Source organism: Solanum pennellii, chromosome 3, assembly GCF_001406875.1.
Source record: "Solanum pennellii chromosome 3, SPENNV200".
Taxonomy (NCBI): Eukaryota; Viridiplantae; Streptophyta; class Magnoliopsida; order Solanales; family Solanaceae; genus Solanum; species Solanum pennellii.
In genome coordinates, this window is record NC_028639.1 from 75,390,500 (window position 1) to 75,406,726 (window position 16,227).

Sequence of the window (16,227 nt, forward strand, 5' to 3'; positions counted from 1 at the left end):
AATCAAGATATTATTTGCATAAAATCATATATGTATTTTCTGAAATATTTTTATGATTTAGAATATAATAATATTTAATCACTAACAGTTATCAGGAACCAAAGGCATATACTACTATTGGTTGAATATGACATGCTATACATAACTTCTTAAATGGAAGAAGGTATAAAATTTTAATAGCATGAGTTTGAATATTATTTTGATTGTTTTGAAAGACTCAAAAGGTGAGTCATGTTGTATTTCGGTCTTGGTTAAGGTTAAGACGGTGGATTCAAGTCTCATCACCCAAAAGGGTAAGACATCAGGTTAAAGTCCTGATGCATCATAATGAAAAAGTATTTGAGGGTAAGACGGTAGATTCAAGTTCTATCGAACCAAGAGGGTAAGACATTAATTTGAATTTTGATGCACCATGAAAATAAGGATTGGGTTCAAGTCCCATAGAATTTGACCTAACACGCCTTATATGGATAGAACATTGAGTTTGAGTCAATGCACCATAGTGATGATATAATGATGACTAAGGCTTTGATGAAAAGCCTTGAAATTCGTCCTATTGAATTTGCTTCATTTCTTAAAAAGAATGTGATAGCAACATATGATAACTTTAATATCGCATGTTGACTTTCTCCATTCTATTGTATGAATGTGGTAGCACAAAATAATTAATCTAAAAGATGACAAATGATTAACAATATGAAAAAGGGCGTGAAGGGACAGAATAATAATAGTCATCATTGTGGTAATTATAAAAGAAAGAACACTACGAGTTCTCCAAATAGTCCTTCAAAATGTGAAGGCAATTTTTATTATAAAAATGGTATGAAAGGTCATTGGACTTGTGAATGTTGTAGACCCAATAATTTGACAAGTTTATAAATCCTCCATCAAAAGACAAGAAGATAAAGTGATGGTACACTTGATCTTTCAAAGTGATGTTGAGGTGTGTCATGGAAATATGCTGAATTTTAAAACCATGACAATGTACTAATAATGCAAATTTATGAAGTACATGTAAATGATTAGTCCATTCTTTGAGAGAATGTGACTTGTGATGATTATCGTGAATGCTCGACCATTCTATAAGAGAATGGGTCAAGATGTGATAAAATCATTATGGGTTGGATATATACCACAACTCACCTCTATGAGAGGTTTGAGAAAAAAAAAGATATACGCCACAACTCATCTCTACGGGAGGTTTGAGAGAAATAAATAAATTTATTTGGCAAGAATGGTCAATGGTCGTGTACGTTTACACGTAATTATGACATGTTTATTGTGAAGTACCGAAAATGCAAAAGAAAGAAATAATTCTTGCCTGCAAAGATTGTGTCCATGACCAAAATAATATTATTGTGTGGTAATACAAATTTGTTATTGGTTGTATATCTATGGTACAACAAAAGTAAAGCAAGAAACATGTCTTTCTCATAATATTTTGACCATGACAATAATAATATAATTTCTCCTTGATGAGATGTTCACCATATGGATAGTGTCATGGAATATATGATAGTACACAAAATTAATTACAAGCTCTAACAAGTTATGTTATTATTAGATGAATAATGTTGGGGTTGTAGTATTCTTTTATTAGAGGATTGTTTGAACTCCTGTTCGATTCTAGCTTATTTATTTCAAGGTTTTCTTTCCAAAAAAATATCTTTTTAAATAGTTTTTTAATTTTTCTAAATTACTTGGCAACTCTTATTAATTATTTTCAAATTAACAGCTATGAAATGTTTTTAATTTTAGTTTTAAAAACAGAACGTAACATAAACTTTATTAATGAATTAACATTATAACTTAAACTGATATTTGTAAAAGGAAAAAAAAATCAATTCATTTTTTGTGTGGATGATGGTGGCGGAGCCAGAAGTTTTTCAAAGGATGTCCAAAAATAGCAAATTGTTATATTAAGAATGTTCAAAATAGGTAATTTAATATGTATGCTATTTTTTTCCCGAAATTGAACACCCTTGATAGTATGTGGCTACGCCACTGGTGGATGAAATATTATTTTTAACATTCTTTTGTGAGAAACAGCAAATGTGAATAGTCATTAGTCACCGGCGAAAGCATCTCGCTTACAATTGTTTTCTGACTACCAGCCTCCACGATAAGAACTAGTAACAACAACACCAGAAAACACCACAAACACCACCAGGACCTCCATAAAACCCATCTCCTCTTTTCACAGTCAATTCATCACAAAAAATACATTTACATTAGTTGCTTTATAATTTAATAAATTTGATTTTTTTTCTTTCTAAATAGGCATTAACAATATGAAGAAAAATATTTTAATTAGATTTTAAAAGCTTATCGTCTCATTTGATAGAAGGGATAATTAGTTCTGAATTTTTTTTTAGGATAAGTTCATCCCATATTTATTGGACTAAGATTGTGGTTATTTTTAATGATATGATAACGATAATCTCGAGACTAAGCGGCTATTGATAGTTTCAGCGCGTCTGGTACGCCACTTTGACCCGTGCGAGTACAGTCTACTAAAGTGCCCAACTCAACCCAATGCTCCAGCTTTATGTGGGTCGTTCCGGCACAAGCAAAAATGGGGCCACTTGTTCGTTAGTCACCCTTATATTAAGTTATTCCTCGCATCTCGGTCACTTTTTCTTTTTCTAAGAATTGAGTAGTAAGTATAAGAAGAACTACATAATATGTTTCGCCGAAGGCGTCTTTTGCCGTGATAGTCAAGGGTCGCCACTAATAAATATGTCCAAACGACCGCATAACCCATTAAAGTTTAAACCAGAAAATTTTAGAGCTAAACGAAGTACATATATACTTATGACCGATCGATTGGCATGCATGTCTATTTACACCTTGAGTCATTTAGATAAGTACTATACAATGAAAGTGTGTACAAACATGAGATTATGTGTAATGCACATATAAATATAGAGAGGGGAATTAACTAATGGTGTTGAGTGTATACATGTATTTGATCGATGTTAAAATTAAACTCCATCATCAACTTGATCGTCCTTGTCATTTAAGGCTTGTATACTTTCAGTAGCTTCCTTGAGATCCCACCTTGTATCCAAATCTTCTTGACAGCAAGCCACTCCAATGTTGAAGAGCTTTTGGATCTGTCCTTGATGCGTGAGCTGGTCCATCTCTTTGTCAAAAGCCGATTCATTATCTTTAATGATGGTGTCAATCCAGGTAGCCAGTTCGGTGCCATAGCCAGTGCTGAGAGCAAGATAGTTTGTTGGGAATTTACCGGTGAGGGTCTCTAGTATTAGAATCCCAAGGCTCCAAACATCAGTCTTCCTTGTGATGCGGCCTTGTTGTGCATACTCAGGGGCTTTGTAAGCCACTAAAAGATGTTGGACTTGGGAAAGATTCACCAGGGGCGCCAATGTGTAATCCATCAACAACGGATTAGAATATTTGTCCAGAAGTACATTTGATGACTTGAGGTGACCGTGCGGAAGTGCTAGGCTTGGCAGCTCGTTGTGAAGGTAGGCCAACGCCTTTGCAACTCCTTTTATGACTTTCAAGCGGCTTGACCAGTCCAGCCTAGAGTGATTGCCTACACATAGCCGAGTAATTAATAATTAATTTAAACACTAATCATTATACATATACATATATACATATACATACCATGGAGGTGACTGGCCAAGCTACCATTGGAGGCATAGTCATAAACAAGCAGCTTCTCTTCTTTCCTATAATAATAGGCGACAAGGGGGAGTAAGTTTGGGTGGCTTAGTCTGCCCAACCTCCTCATGTGCTCGTGGAAGTCTTCTTTAGCGACATGGTTCATTTGCTTAAACCTCTTCACCACAACGGCTTGGCCATCCATAAGTAGTGCCTTGTAAGAGGACCCCAGGTTCCCACTGCCAAGCACCTCCGCGGATGCTCTTAGCAAGTCCTGTAGATCAAATCTTGTCCGGTCATCTCTAACGAAGGATAACTTACCCACCACTGTTGCGCCTGGTGCTGGTGGTGCCTCTGCTGATGCCTTGTTATTGTCATCGTGTCTTGCATTATAAGTTGGATTGCCACTCATGGTCGTATCAGGAAGGGCTGCTGCTGATGAAAAGGTCATGTTTTGATCCCCATCAACATTACTTGACTCAACTGCAGCCCGGCTGGTGAGTTGTGGATTATTTTGGCTGCGGCGGCGGAGAATGATAAGAATTAAGACAATCACGAGACATAAGACCACCAAACAAACTGCAACGATCAACATCACTCTACTCAGGAGAGAGGGCGACTTGTTATCTATATCACCAGATTGGGTGGTGTTGATGGTAGAGTTGAGAGTGTTAGGCGGAGTAGTAGTATTTGCTTCTGGAATTGGGGAGTTGCAAACTGATTCCAAAGGCTTCCCACACATGCCTTTGTTCCCTGTGTATATGTATGCAATGATTAAATGATCGATATGTAATGCAATGCAATGCAATGATATATTTAATTAGGTACCTGCGAATGCTGTTGGATCCATTAATGAAAGAGAAGGAGGGATTGGACCGTCGAGTTGGTTGTTGGATACATTGAGGAGTTTGAGAACACCACCGCGGAAATCAGGTATAGAGCCAGTGAATTTGTTGTTTTGGAGGGTCAAGTCGAAGAGCCTGGGGCAGGAGGTAGCGAGGGAGGTGGGAATGTTACCTGTGAATTGGTTGTTGGCCAAATAAAGTTTCTTGAGATAAATCATACCCTTGAAGGCATCATCGGGGATCTGACCAGAGAAGTTATTATTGGACAAGTACAATGACTTGAGGGCAAAAAGTTTGTTCCAATCAGGCATTGGCCCCTTGAAGTTGTTGTTCATGAAGCTTAGGGTCCGGAGGAAATGCAAAGGAAGCAATGAATCTATATCAATTTCACCTGAGAGGTCCAAGTTTTCTAGTTGCAAACCCCATACATCCCCTTCCAAACAAATGACTCCCAACCAATTCGCATTGTCCCCGGTACAGGGACTTGTCGATGGAACCCAAGACCCGAGTACCTCTTTTCCTTTACCTGAAGATGTAGATAGGGAGCTTTTAAAGTTGAAGAGGGCCTCCGAAGAGCTCTTTGCATCGGGAACATAATGATGATCATCGTCATCGTCCGGTTGAGACGATACAAATGTGATCAAAGATACAACAACAAGGAAAATGATCAATAATGATCTTCTTCTTGATGATGATGATGATGATGAAGAACATGCAAACGTAACTGGTGACAGGCCGGCATCCTCCACCTCCGTCATCATCCTTCCTTTGCCTAACCACAACAAAACACCATCAATTTGAGGCATAACCACTGCACACCTCTCTAACCAGAGATTTTTACGGATTTTCTTTTGGTTTTCATTACATGAATTACTTTTTTCAATGTCTTCCATCCAAATAAATAAATATTAATTGTCATCTTTCTTTATGTTCAGGAATTTTAATTAGAAATTAAGGAATATTAAGTCAAAAGTTCAGCTACTTTTTTTAATTATTATTTAGTCAAAATTTTGTTTGATTAAGCATTTCATTAGTTTATTTGAAATTAAATGTTTTCATTTCACGAAACATAATTTCATTCAACTGTAAAAGTTCATTTTAAATTATTTATAACCACAAATATCTATTACTTATTTTAAAGAGCAAACTATATAATATTAATTCCTCCGTTTTAAAAAATATGATCTGATTTGACTTGACACGAAATTTAAGAAAATAAAGAAGACTTTTGAATCTTGTTGTCCTAAATTAAAAGTTATGTGAAATGAACAAAACTGCTATTTGATGTTGTGACCTTAAACATGTCACGTGGAAAGTTGAAATTAAACTGTTAATCCAAAAAAAAAGTCATTCTTTTTTAAACAGACCAAAAAAGAAATGAGGTCATTCTTTTTTAAATGGAAGAAATATTAGTTTAGATTCTAATTATTAAGATTTCTCGTAATTTCAAATATTACTTTCTCTACCATATTTTGTGCTTAGGATACATGAGTATGAATACGTGAAATACATCTATCTGTCAAATTTTTAAAATGAGATACATATTTTAATTGTTTAAATTAATTGGTTGTAACAGATTTCATTAATTACATGAGTAATTGCAAAAATCAAGAAGTGTACTATTTTTAATTAATTTTATTTATTATTCTTTGAAATAATAAAATCATTAATACTAATAATAAAAGACAAAAATAAGTATATTTTGTTCATGTAATTTGATTTATTTTATTTTTTATTAATGTGTCCAATAAACTAAACATTTAGATACATGAGTATCATACAATTACATTTATATGTACCATAGAATATCTCGTACTTCCTTCGTTTCACAAAGAATTGTCTAGTTTGACTTGACACGAAGTTTAAGAAAATAAAAAAGATATTTGATCATGTGATACTAAATTAAAGTTATGTCAAATGCACAAATTGCCCTTTAATCTTGTGGCCTTAAACATGCCACGTGGAAAGTTTGTTACCAAAAAAGGAAAGATGTCATTCTTTTTGAAACAAACTAAAGGAAAATGAGGTCATTCTTTTTTAAACGGAGGGAGTACTAATTTCATGTATTTGTTATCTGTATCAAGTATTAATTTCATGTATTTGTTATTTGTATCTAATTTTAATTTCATGTATCTATTTATATGATCTAATATTATTTCATGTATATTTATATGTATAATTTAATGTATGAAGTATTAATTTCAGATGTTATATCCAAAAACATGCATTTCGGATAAATATGAAAATCGTCAGATACATTATAATAACATAACAAATATATATAATCATATTAAGATACAAGATAAAAGACAAATACATATGACAACTATATCCATTGTCTATATGCGCGGGAGGCGGCTTCACTTGTGAGAAAAGTTATGGGTACTTGGGGAATTTGTTTGAGAGTGAGAAATCAAAGGCTAGGAGTTTGATGTATGTTGACAAGCCGTAGAACATCTATTTTGATGCAGTAGCTCTTCTCACTAACAACTGATCAAGAGAGGAGAAAGAGGAAGAGAGTTTTACCCTAACTCATATTCCTTGAGAGATAAATATTATTTTTAATTAAAATATTAATTTTAAAGTTTAAATGTAAAGATAATTAATCAATTCTAATTTTGAGGGAGCTGAGTATTTAATTGTATCGTTAATAATGTATGATATAAAATATTAAAAATGGTAATATATGTTATGTTAGTGCTGTATGACTAATAAAGTAGTTTATTCTATTTTAAACTACTTCCTCCGTTTTATAAAGAATGATCTAATTTGACTTGACACGAAGTTTAAGAAAATAAAGAATTTTTTGATCAAGTGGTCCTAAATTAAAGTTATGTCAATATACAAAATTGTCCTTTCATCTTGTGTGTCACGTGGAAAATTGTTACCAAAAGAAGAAAAAGAACATTCTTTTTTAAACAGACTAAAAAGAAAAAAATGTTATTCTTTTTTAAACAAAGGAAGTACAAAATTCAAAATCATCCTTTATTTTTAAAACCGTGTCAAATCAAACAAATGGCAAAGGCCACTCTCAAACCTTAATTATGCATTTCAAAATATACATTATTTTTTACATAACCACTTTAAATTAAAAAATTATCAATCCTAACATAACATTAAGATACTAACTAAACATTATTTTTCGTTTTTATCCTTTTTAATTATTTTGAAATTATTCTTTAAAGTAAATTTTTGTTATAGCTATAGTGGGTTATTATTCTTTGAAATTATTCTTTAAAGTAAATTATGCATTTCAAAATATACATTATTTTTTACATAACCACTTTAAATTAAAAAATTATCAATCCTAACATAACATTAAGACATTAACTAAACATTATTTTTCGTTTTTATCCTTTTTAATTATTTTGAAATTATTCTTTAAAGTAAATTTTTATTACTTGTCAGTCTTTTCAAATGGGTATTTTAGAGTGTCAAACGCTTTGCTCAAAATTCCATCGACATGAGTCTTTAGGTATGTAAGCTCGTACTCAACTCCTTCGACAATTCTTATCTGTTTGTGCTCGTGTAGTTTTACTATATTGATAGCAGAGTATGTTCGGTAGGCGGTGATTGTTGAGTTTGTAAGTAACTAGTGTGTCATGCCATGCAGGATCTTACGATTGCAAATTATATGGTAAACAAATCAAATGACAAACAAAAGTATACTAAAGACATATTGTTAGTATTTGGTCTAGCGACCTACATATGATAAAACTAGTATTGAATAATATAAATATGTTTAGGAGAAAATCTCCTCATAGACAAAATTCTTTTAATAACTACATTGTAAATATTATTGTTTTATACTATGAGAATAAAAATCTTCAATTTATAGATCTCCAAATTTTTCCTCTAAAGGAAAGAACAATCCTGATATGGAAGAAAAATATATTTTCCTTTCGTGAAAAGTAAAAATATTTATGGTAATATTTTGTCTTTTATTTTAGCAAAAAATAAATTTCAAATAAGATAATAAAATCAGGGCAAAACCCCAAGATATCTCCCCTTTTGGCTGGATTTCTTGGCAAAACTTGATTTGTCTTGTTCATATGCTTGATAATCTCGTTCTTCATGTATCACTGCTACTTACCATGATTTAAAATTGATATGGGTTAAAAATTGGAAGACTATATTAAAAGTTGTGAACATGGTTGAAAGTGAATCTCATGTGTTAAAAGTAATATGCATGAGTTGACAGTAGAACTCATGCGTTAAAAGTAAGATGAATGAGTTAAAAGTGGAGCTCATGCGTTAAAAGTAAAGATACATGAGTTAAAAGTGAAGCTCGAACATTAAAGTTTGCAGGTGTTGGATGTTGGAGCCCATGCTCTAAAGTACGCATGAGTTGAAAATTAATTTTGTTTTAAAGGATGGAACAACAATATATTGTTAAAAATATATTTGAAAAATCTCTTCACATGTAGTAGCACAAAAAATTTCATTATTATCACGTTGATTGCAAATTGATTTGGAATCACTTGAACATATCTTCAATCTTGATTAAACTGAGTCATTGAACCATTAGATCTTTGAACCATGTGTTCTGAAACCACTTGTCGAATTCGCAAGTGATTAGGATGTCGTGCGGAAACTTACAATTGTATTGGTTAACAAATCAGACGACAAATAAAAGTACACTAAAAAACATATTATTAATATAGTTTAGTTCAACGACCTACATATTAAAAAGTTAATATTGATAAACATAGAAGAAAATCTCCCCATAAACAAAATTCTTAGTGTACTTTTATTTGTTGATGATGGCAATTTCTTATACTACTTCATAACTTATGAATCTTGCATTAGGGGATATTTCCATATGAAAAAGATTATGGTCGTTGATGACGCATTTTTATATGGCAAATATGAGGATGTCTTATTGTTTATTGTTGTGTAGTAGGATACTAAAAATAATATTTATCTAATTGCACTTATGTGGTGAACAAAGTGTGTGATGCATGTTGGATCTACTTCTTCAAGAAGATAAAGTCTATAATGATTGATGAACCAGAATTGTAACTCATCTAATATGCATATGAGCATAGCCTAGGATATTTTTAAGCTTTATCAGCAAGCTCCTCATGAACTTTGCATAAGGCATCTTGGTGAAAACCTCCAACCAAAAAGAAAACCGCCACATCGAAATCGAATGCACCAAAATGATATTTTGCTCTTCTTTTTATATTACAATATCACTTGGTCATAGCTACCACTCACAAATGTTAGTAAAAGATTTAAAATTCACACACAATGTATACATTTATGATACTAAAAAATTTTATATTAAATCCAACATTATAATTTTAGCATAATAGAGCATAGTTAATCATCCAATAAAATGACATAACACTTATAATTAAATGACACTGGCTTAAAAGCTTCCGATAACAATGAAGATTAGAGCGATAGAATCGTCCAATCCACATTCATGGTTCAATAGCGGAAAGGGGTAATTGGAGAAATTTTTTTTTTTTAAAAATAACTAACATATGTTTCTTGAAACCACATAAACATGCACAGCTGCGTTCCTACTCAAGAGGTGACACTTGAGTAGTCGCACTGAAGCTCATCTTCACTTATCATCGTACATTCTTCGCGTGTCTGAACCTCTATCTGGCTAAATCTCTGTAAGTTTTTGCTTCTCATGCCATTGAGTTTCACAAGCTTACTCAGGATACATGCCATGGCAACCTTTGATCCCAAGTTAGAGAGCCCTCTAGACATGCAGATTGCACCACCCAGGAGCATTAGCATATTTGGCACCAGATTGCTTGATGGCTCATTTCTCTGTTCCCTAGCATTGCATTCACGTGACACTCCACCGCAATAGTCACTACTTGTGCAGATTTCTGGATTGATTAGTCCCCTTGTGTGGTCTAAGGTGTCTAACCCAAGTGGAACCTTCATTTGAAGAGGGTGGGAAAGGGAAGATCAAAAAATTGTGTCAAGCAGCACGTTATACACTTTCAACTCATATTTGGAAGGCTAATTAATCCATGTAGGCAATAGTAGTAGCACCTTATCCTTGTACTTGCTTATCATTTTAGGAGGGAGGGAGGGAGGCCATTAAAGTAAAAAGGGAGAAAATGACTTCCAGAAGGAAAATGCTTCTGTTACGGTCACTGCCAGATTTGTGTCTTTTATCATCTATTTTACTTAACTTTTCATTTCCTAACAAAAAGAATAGTGGAAGTCCCACAATTAAGAACTTTAAAAGAAGCATAGCTCCCACCTTTTGAATTAACGTGACGGCAGTCACACCTGAAGTCAATTGAGAATGGTGGTCAACTGCTTTGTATTGGCGAAGTGCATCATCCATTTTACAAACATAGCTCCATATGCCTTTTGCAAAGGCTAGTTTTGCCATTTCAACGTTAAGACCAGCATCTTCTTGGTGTACCATTTGAATCTCACAGGCATTCCTACCAGAAACTGAAGGAAAAATTCACAATGAAACCAACTCAGTACTGCACCATCCTACATTCCTAAAAGTACTACAGAAGGTGAAACCAAGAATGCTATACAAAATGACAGAACAAATCAAAAACCTACTTTTCTTGATTCTCCAACCAGATCTAAAGAGCCTAACCCTGACATACTTCTTCTTTCTTTGTGCCAAAGGATATTCACATTCCTACTAGCAGTAAAACGCCAAAAATTTAGCATACATAAACTAAGATATGTAACAGGAAAAATTGAAACAAGAATAGATACAATTATAGTTGGGACACATGAATGATGGAAACTTGTGTGAGAACACCAAACAATTCTTCCTTCTTATTTCTTTTACTTTTTTTAGGTTTGTGTGGGGGCGGGGCGGGGCGAGAGTGGGGTAGGGGGTACCATCCAATTGAAAGAACTAAACAAGTTCTAACTGCAATATTTATTTAACAGAAGACACTGCACCATTGAGAAAGATATCTCTCTAGAGTTAAGTTGGGAGAGTCAGTTCTATGAGAGCTTGATGTCCTCTCAATGTCAAACTTTATTAAGTACTACCTTGGTAAAACAGTAGAAGGATCCGTCATTGCCTTCCCACACTCTCCAAGCTAATATGTACTCTCTGGGAGTCAATAGTGGAAACTTCTTTATCATGAGTCCAATTTCAGTTCCGCTGCTTGAATCCACCTGCAACTGCTTATGCTCAATCAAGGTTTTGTCCCAAATTTTCCGGAAATCATTGTCCATGTAAAAATCTCTTAGCATCTCAACAGAGCAATTTTCAAATACAGTGACACTTAGATATTTAAGAGGCTCATCCTGCAGAACAGAAGAGACGAAACATGGGTATCATCACCTCATTACTGATACAGATAGTAGTAACTTTTTTCGGTAAGTTAGACAACGATAAGAATTGCTAAATAAATACATTTAAAATAAGGCAATCCAGATACTTTGCATCACTTCGCCTAATAAAAATAGCATTAAACAGTAGGTGAAACCAAGAATCATTTATTGCACAGCCCATTCAGTCACTTTAGATCCTTTATAAGTATCAATGGGAGCACTGCCTACAGTTGGTTACTCCATTTTCTTTTAAGAGCTTCAAAGGTACATAAGTACATTAACAAAAGGTGAAAGAAGTCACTTTTGTGATTAATAGTTAGCCTAATGGACACACTTCTTCTGTTTCTTAATGAGCCCAGCTTATTGATAGGTTCAGCCATGAGGCATAAATTTGCTATTCTGAATTCTGAGAAAATAGGCAATTCAGCAAGTCCCTAAGAGATAAAAGCAGAGACCGCTATAATATTAAAAACACAGTACATAAAGAGATAATCTGAGCAAGCACCTTCAGTTTACAACACCGTGCACAGTAGGAAAAACGATCTGTTCTCCGGTTAATGACATCTTCCCATTTCTCATTAGCTTGAAATTTATTATTTACGACGTCAATCAAATTCTTCAGATCTAGATCAGATACCACTGCAGTGATCCTGAGAATAATAAATGAGATATTAGGATGCTTAAGACTAATAAATACAGCCACATTTGCAAGTTAAAAGCAATTGAAGACAAGGCTCACATAGGAGAACCATATCTACTACTAGAGCATGGAAATTCTTCATATACTGCAATAGTGAGCCCAACTCACAAGGAGTCCTACCAATACGTCGCTCTTCAAGACGAGAGATCTAATCATCTATTTCAAGTTCGAAGAGCCTAGGTACACCTGACAATAAACAAAAAAATAAAATGCTAAATATTTAGTTGAAAGAAATCTTTATTTCCTCAAAAGGATAATACAAATTATTTTCATAACCATGAACCCTGCAACCTGAACTGATCCTTGGTGCAACCCCAGCTCAATTGGGAAGTGCTCTAAGTCTTTTCTCATCATTCTAACCCGAGTTTTGGCTCCATCATACACGTCCTTTATCGCCCTAATGTGAGCCACTGGTACACCTCTGCTTCCAAGCATCTCCATATGACTTCTCTCCAGGAATTGTCATAAGCCTTTTCAAAATCAATGAATACCGCATGTAAGTCACTCTTCCTTTCCTGATTTTTCTTCACCAATCTCCTCACAAGATGGAAGGCTTTTGTAGTCGATAGCCTCAGCAAGAATACAATCTGGTTCTCGAAAATTGACACGTCTCGCCTCACCCTCATCTGCTCGACTCTTTCCCAGACTTTTTTAGTTTAGCTGGCAACTTGGTACCCATGTAATTGTTACTACTTGGATATCACTCTTGTTTTTGTACAACAGAACCATTTACTCCACCTCCACTCCTCGGGCATTTTTGTTATCTTAAAAATGACATCAAACAAACTATTTAACCACATCATACTTGTCATGTCTATGTTTTTCCAAAACTCCATCGGACTCTCATCTAGTCTAGTCGCTCTCCCCCTGCACTAACTACTATAAGCGCGCTTCACCTCCTCAACCTTAATACACTCACAGTACACAAAATCTCGATATCTCTCTGAGTGCTCCAAATCACCTAGCACAATGTCTCTATTCCCTTCTTCGTTCAATAGTTTGTAGAAGTAAGCTTATCATCTTTGTTTAATGAGGATCTCTTCTACCAACACCATGTCTTCTTCATCCTTGATACACTTCACTTGATTTAGGTCTCGGGCCTCCTCTCTCGCCTTCGCGAGCCTTTACAGTTTCTTATCTCCGCCTTTGTCTCCTAGTTTATCATATAGTCGTTCGAAAACTGTCGTTTTGCTATTGTAGCCACTAACTTAGCCTCCGTTTTCGTTGCCTTATAGATTTCCTTATGCGTTCGTATTTCCTCCTCGTCCTTCATTTTACCAACTTTGCGAAAGCAATCTTATGCTTCTACTTAGCCTTGAACTTTCTCGACCACCAAAGTTACCCCTCAACACCCTGGTACCTCTCTAGTTCCTTCCTTAATGCAACTAGTTGTCTTATCCCCATGTTATACACATCTCCAGTACTCCTACAAGCTCCCATCGTCATCAACTTCTCTCTCATTTACGTAGAGAGGGCAGGGGTCAAGCTACCTCATATTTACTTAGTCGAAAATTAATCTTTTTCCTACTTGCTCGCTCAATCCAAGTCCATCACCAAAAGTTTATGTCCGGTAGTAAGATTCTCACTTGGGATAATCTTACGTCCTTACAAAGGCCTCTATTACCCTTTCTCAAGAGTAAGTAATTTATCTGAGTTTTAGCTAGAAGGAAAAGACAAATGGTAGAAAGAAATCATCCTTTGTTCTGCCAAATAAATAGGCCAAACTTTTGGTTCTTCTTTCTTCCTGAAGATGAAAAAGAAACCATTCGTACTCTCATGACTTAATGGACACAACTTTCAAACGGTTCAAAGGAAACTTTTGTATGAGTCTGCATTATCTCGAATGTTATCAACTCTGGTACATAGACCAAATAATACATTACAAGTAAAAGTTCTAACATTCATAGAGTCCTTGGACTCGTTTAGAAATCATCCTTGGTTCTAGGCCTATTAATACTACAAGATGCTCTTAGCTGATCTTCATAGGCAAAAATGAACAACTTTCAAACGGTTCAAAGGAAAATTTTGTACGAGTCTGTATAATCTCAAATGTTATCAATTATGGTAAATTGACCAAATAATACAATGCAAGCAAAAGTTCCAACATTCATAGAGTCCTTAGACTCGTTTAGAAATCATCCTTTATTCTAGGCCTATTAGAACCAGAAGATGCTCTTAGCTGATCTTCATAGGCAAAAATGGACAACTTTCAAACAGTTCAAAGAAAAATATTGTTTGAGTCTGCATAATCTCGAATGTTATAGACCAAATAATATAATGCAAGCAAAAGTTCCAACAATCGTTGAGTCCTTGGACTCGTTAGAAATCATCATTTGTTCTAGGCCTATTTGAACTAGAAGATGCTCTTAGTTGATCTTCATAGGCAAAAAAAAAAGAAAAGCTAAGCTACTTAACTGATGCCCAGGTCTAATTATTCTTTAGAAAATTTATCTAGTTTGCAATCCAACTTGAATTGTTCACCAGACAGGTGTCATAGTTGTACTTGTAAGAATATACAAGATTTGATTGAACAAGTGGCAAGCGTAGAGAAGACTACAATCAACCATTGAGTCGGTTGGTGATGAATTTTTGATATAATACTTACCAATGAACATCAAATTGAATCCGAATATGACATGGTACAGGCTACTACGTCTTTCTTTATCCAAACAATAAGAAGAAATTATTTCACCTTTTCACTATGGAGCTTCTTGTGCACAAACCTACCTATATTAGAAGAAAAAAATACCTTACTTCAGAAGGAGCAGAGGGAGAGACATCAGGATCACCATTGGATTCGGCATGTGGATTCGCAGCAGATCGTTCTCTAAATCCGAAGAGGACGGATAGGAAAGACAAGGCAAATGGAAGGCGAGAGTTCAGCAAATGACATGTCAGTATGATCACTATGACCGCCAGGGTATACCCGTAAGTACACGAAGACAGCGACCATCCGTTTCCTCCTCGGTCCATCTTCTCTTTCGAAAGTTCTAACACTAATGATGAAGACCAAATCGCAGTGCACGTTCTCTGTGTTTGCTATATGCAACTGGTCAGCCTATAAATTTCCGTCCTCCTTGGATTTGGAATCCAGCACTCCTAGGATTTCTTCAGCATCGCCCTTCCACAACGACCGTTCTATCGCAAGGGGTTCGCAAAGTTTGGCCTTCACCCTACAAACTAGATAAACCCATCCTCACGGTGATCCATACATAGTCACCCCTTTTGTTTTGGGGGAACTTTTTGTTTATTTTTGATTCCCTCATTTTCAATTGAGATAATTGGAGCCTGCTAAGTCCGGAGCCCAATTTTCTTATTAATTTCCGAAAATTATGTCAAAATTCTTTAAACTATACTATCAACTAGGGGTGTTTCATGGTTGGATTGAGATTGATTATTAGTTAAAGCTAGGGATTTTGTTCGCGCTTTGCGTAATCTTTAAAATAAATATTAAAGGATTATCTTTTTTCAATCAATTATATAGTTCTATTTATTTCCAAACGTAACATTATCACTTCATTTTTTTTACTTATATATTAATTATAAAGATCGTTTTGAGATGACGATTGAAATAAAACTTAACAAATTTAACATCTATAATCTATTAAATGAGGGATAGTACATTATTAATCAATATATATTTTCTTAGTAACTTTTTTGTTTGGACAGGTAGTTAATATGTCACTTTTTACATTTTATTGGAATATCAATGAGTTTGAATCTTTATATTACAACATACTCCGATGTACTTTTTTTCTT

General features: G+C 34.5%; 2 protein-coding genes across 3 annotated transcripts; both read right to left on the reverse strand.

Moving 5' to 3' along the window:
• Positions 1-2,763: 2,763 nt before the first annotated feature.
• On the reverse strand, positions 2,764-5,299 carry LOC107013864 (pollen receptor-like kinase 1). The gene is made up of 3 exons (XM_015213746.2): positions 4,462-5,299; positions 3,637-4,386; positions 2,764-3,562 (listed from the first exon to the last, which is right to left on the reverse strand). The coding sequence occupies exons 1-3, from the start codon at positions 5,282-5,284 to the stop codon at positions 2,985-2,987; spliced, it is 2,151 nt and encodes a 716-aa protein (XP_015069232.2). The 5' UTR covers positions 5,285-5,299; the 3' UTR covers positions 2,764-2,984.
• Positions 5,300-9,740: 4,441 nt separating this feature from the next.
• On the reverse strand, positions 9,741-15,744 carry LOC107014722. Of its 2 annotated transcripts, none has more exons than XM_015214761.2 (6): positions 15,218-15,744; positions 12,274-12,418; positions 11,481-11,741; positions 11,034-11,115; positions 10,714-10,913; positions 9,741-10,382 (listed from the first exon to the last, which is right to left on the reverse strand). In XM_015214761.2, exons 1-6 carry the CDS (start codon positions 15,439-15,441, stop codon positions 10,014-10,016), a joined length of 1,281 nt encoding a protein of 426 aa, XP_015070247.1. In that variant the 5' UTR covers positions 15,442-15,744; the 3' UTR covers positions 9,741-10,013. The 2 variants fall into 2 exon arrangements, with proteins under 2 accessions (XP_015070247.1, XP_015070248.1); XM_015214762.2 differs by lacking the exon at positions 15,218-15,744 and adding an exon at positions 12,508-15,155 and having other exon boundaries at positions 9,748-10,382.
• Positions 15,745-16,227: the final 483 nt, after the last annotated feature.

Bases quoted from the DNA above. Each gene is read 5' to 3' on its own strand.
- LOC107013864 (XM_015213746.2), bottom strand. From the start codon at position 5,284: ATGCCTCAAATTGATGGTGTTTTGTTGTGGTTAGGCAAAGGAAGGATG. The intron at 4,387-4,461 runs GTACCTAATTAA...ACATATACACAG, and splicing joins GGATCCAACAGCATTCGCAG to GGAACAAAGGCATGTGTGGG. The intron at 3,563-3,636 runs GTATGTATATGT...GGCTATGTGTAG, and splicing joins CTTGGCCAGTCACCTCCATG to GCAATCACTCTAGGCTGGAC.
- LOC107014722 (XM_015214761.2), bottom strand. From the start codon at position 15,441: ATGGACCGAGGAGGAAACGGATGGTCGCTGTCTTCGTGTACTTACGGG. The intron at 12,419-15,217 runs GTATTTTTTTCT...TATTATTCTCAG, and splicing joins TCTGCTCCTTCTGAAGTAAG to GATCACTGCAGTGGTATCTG. The intron at 10,383-10,713 runs GTGGGAGCTATG...CTTCAAATGAAG, and splicing joins CCGTCACGTTAATTCAAAAG to GTTCCACTTGGGTTAGACAC.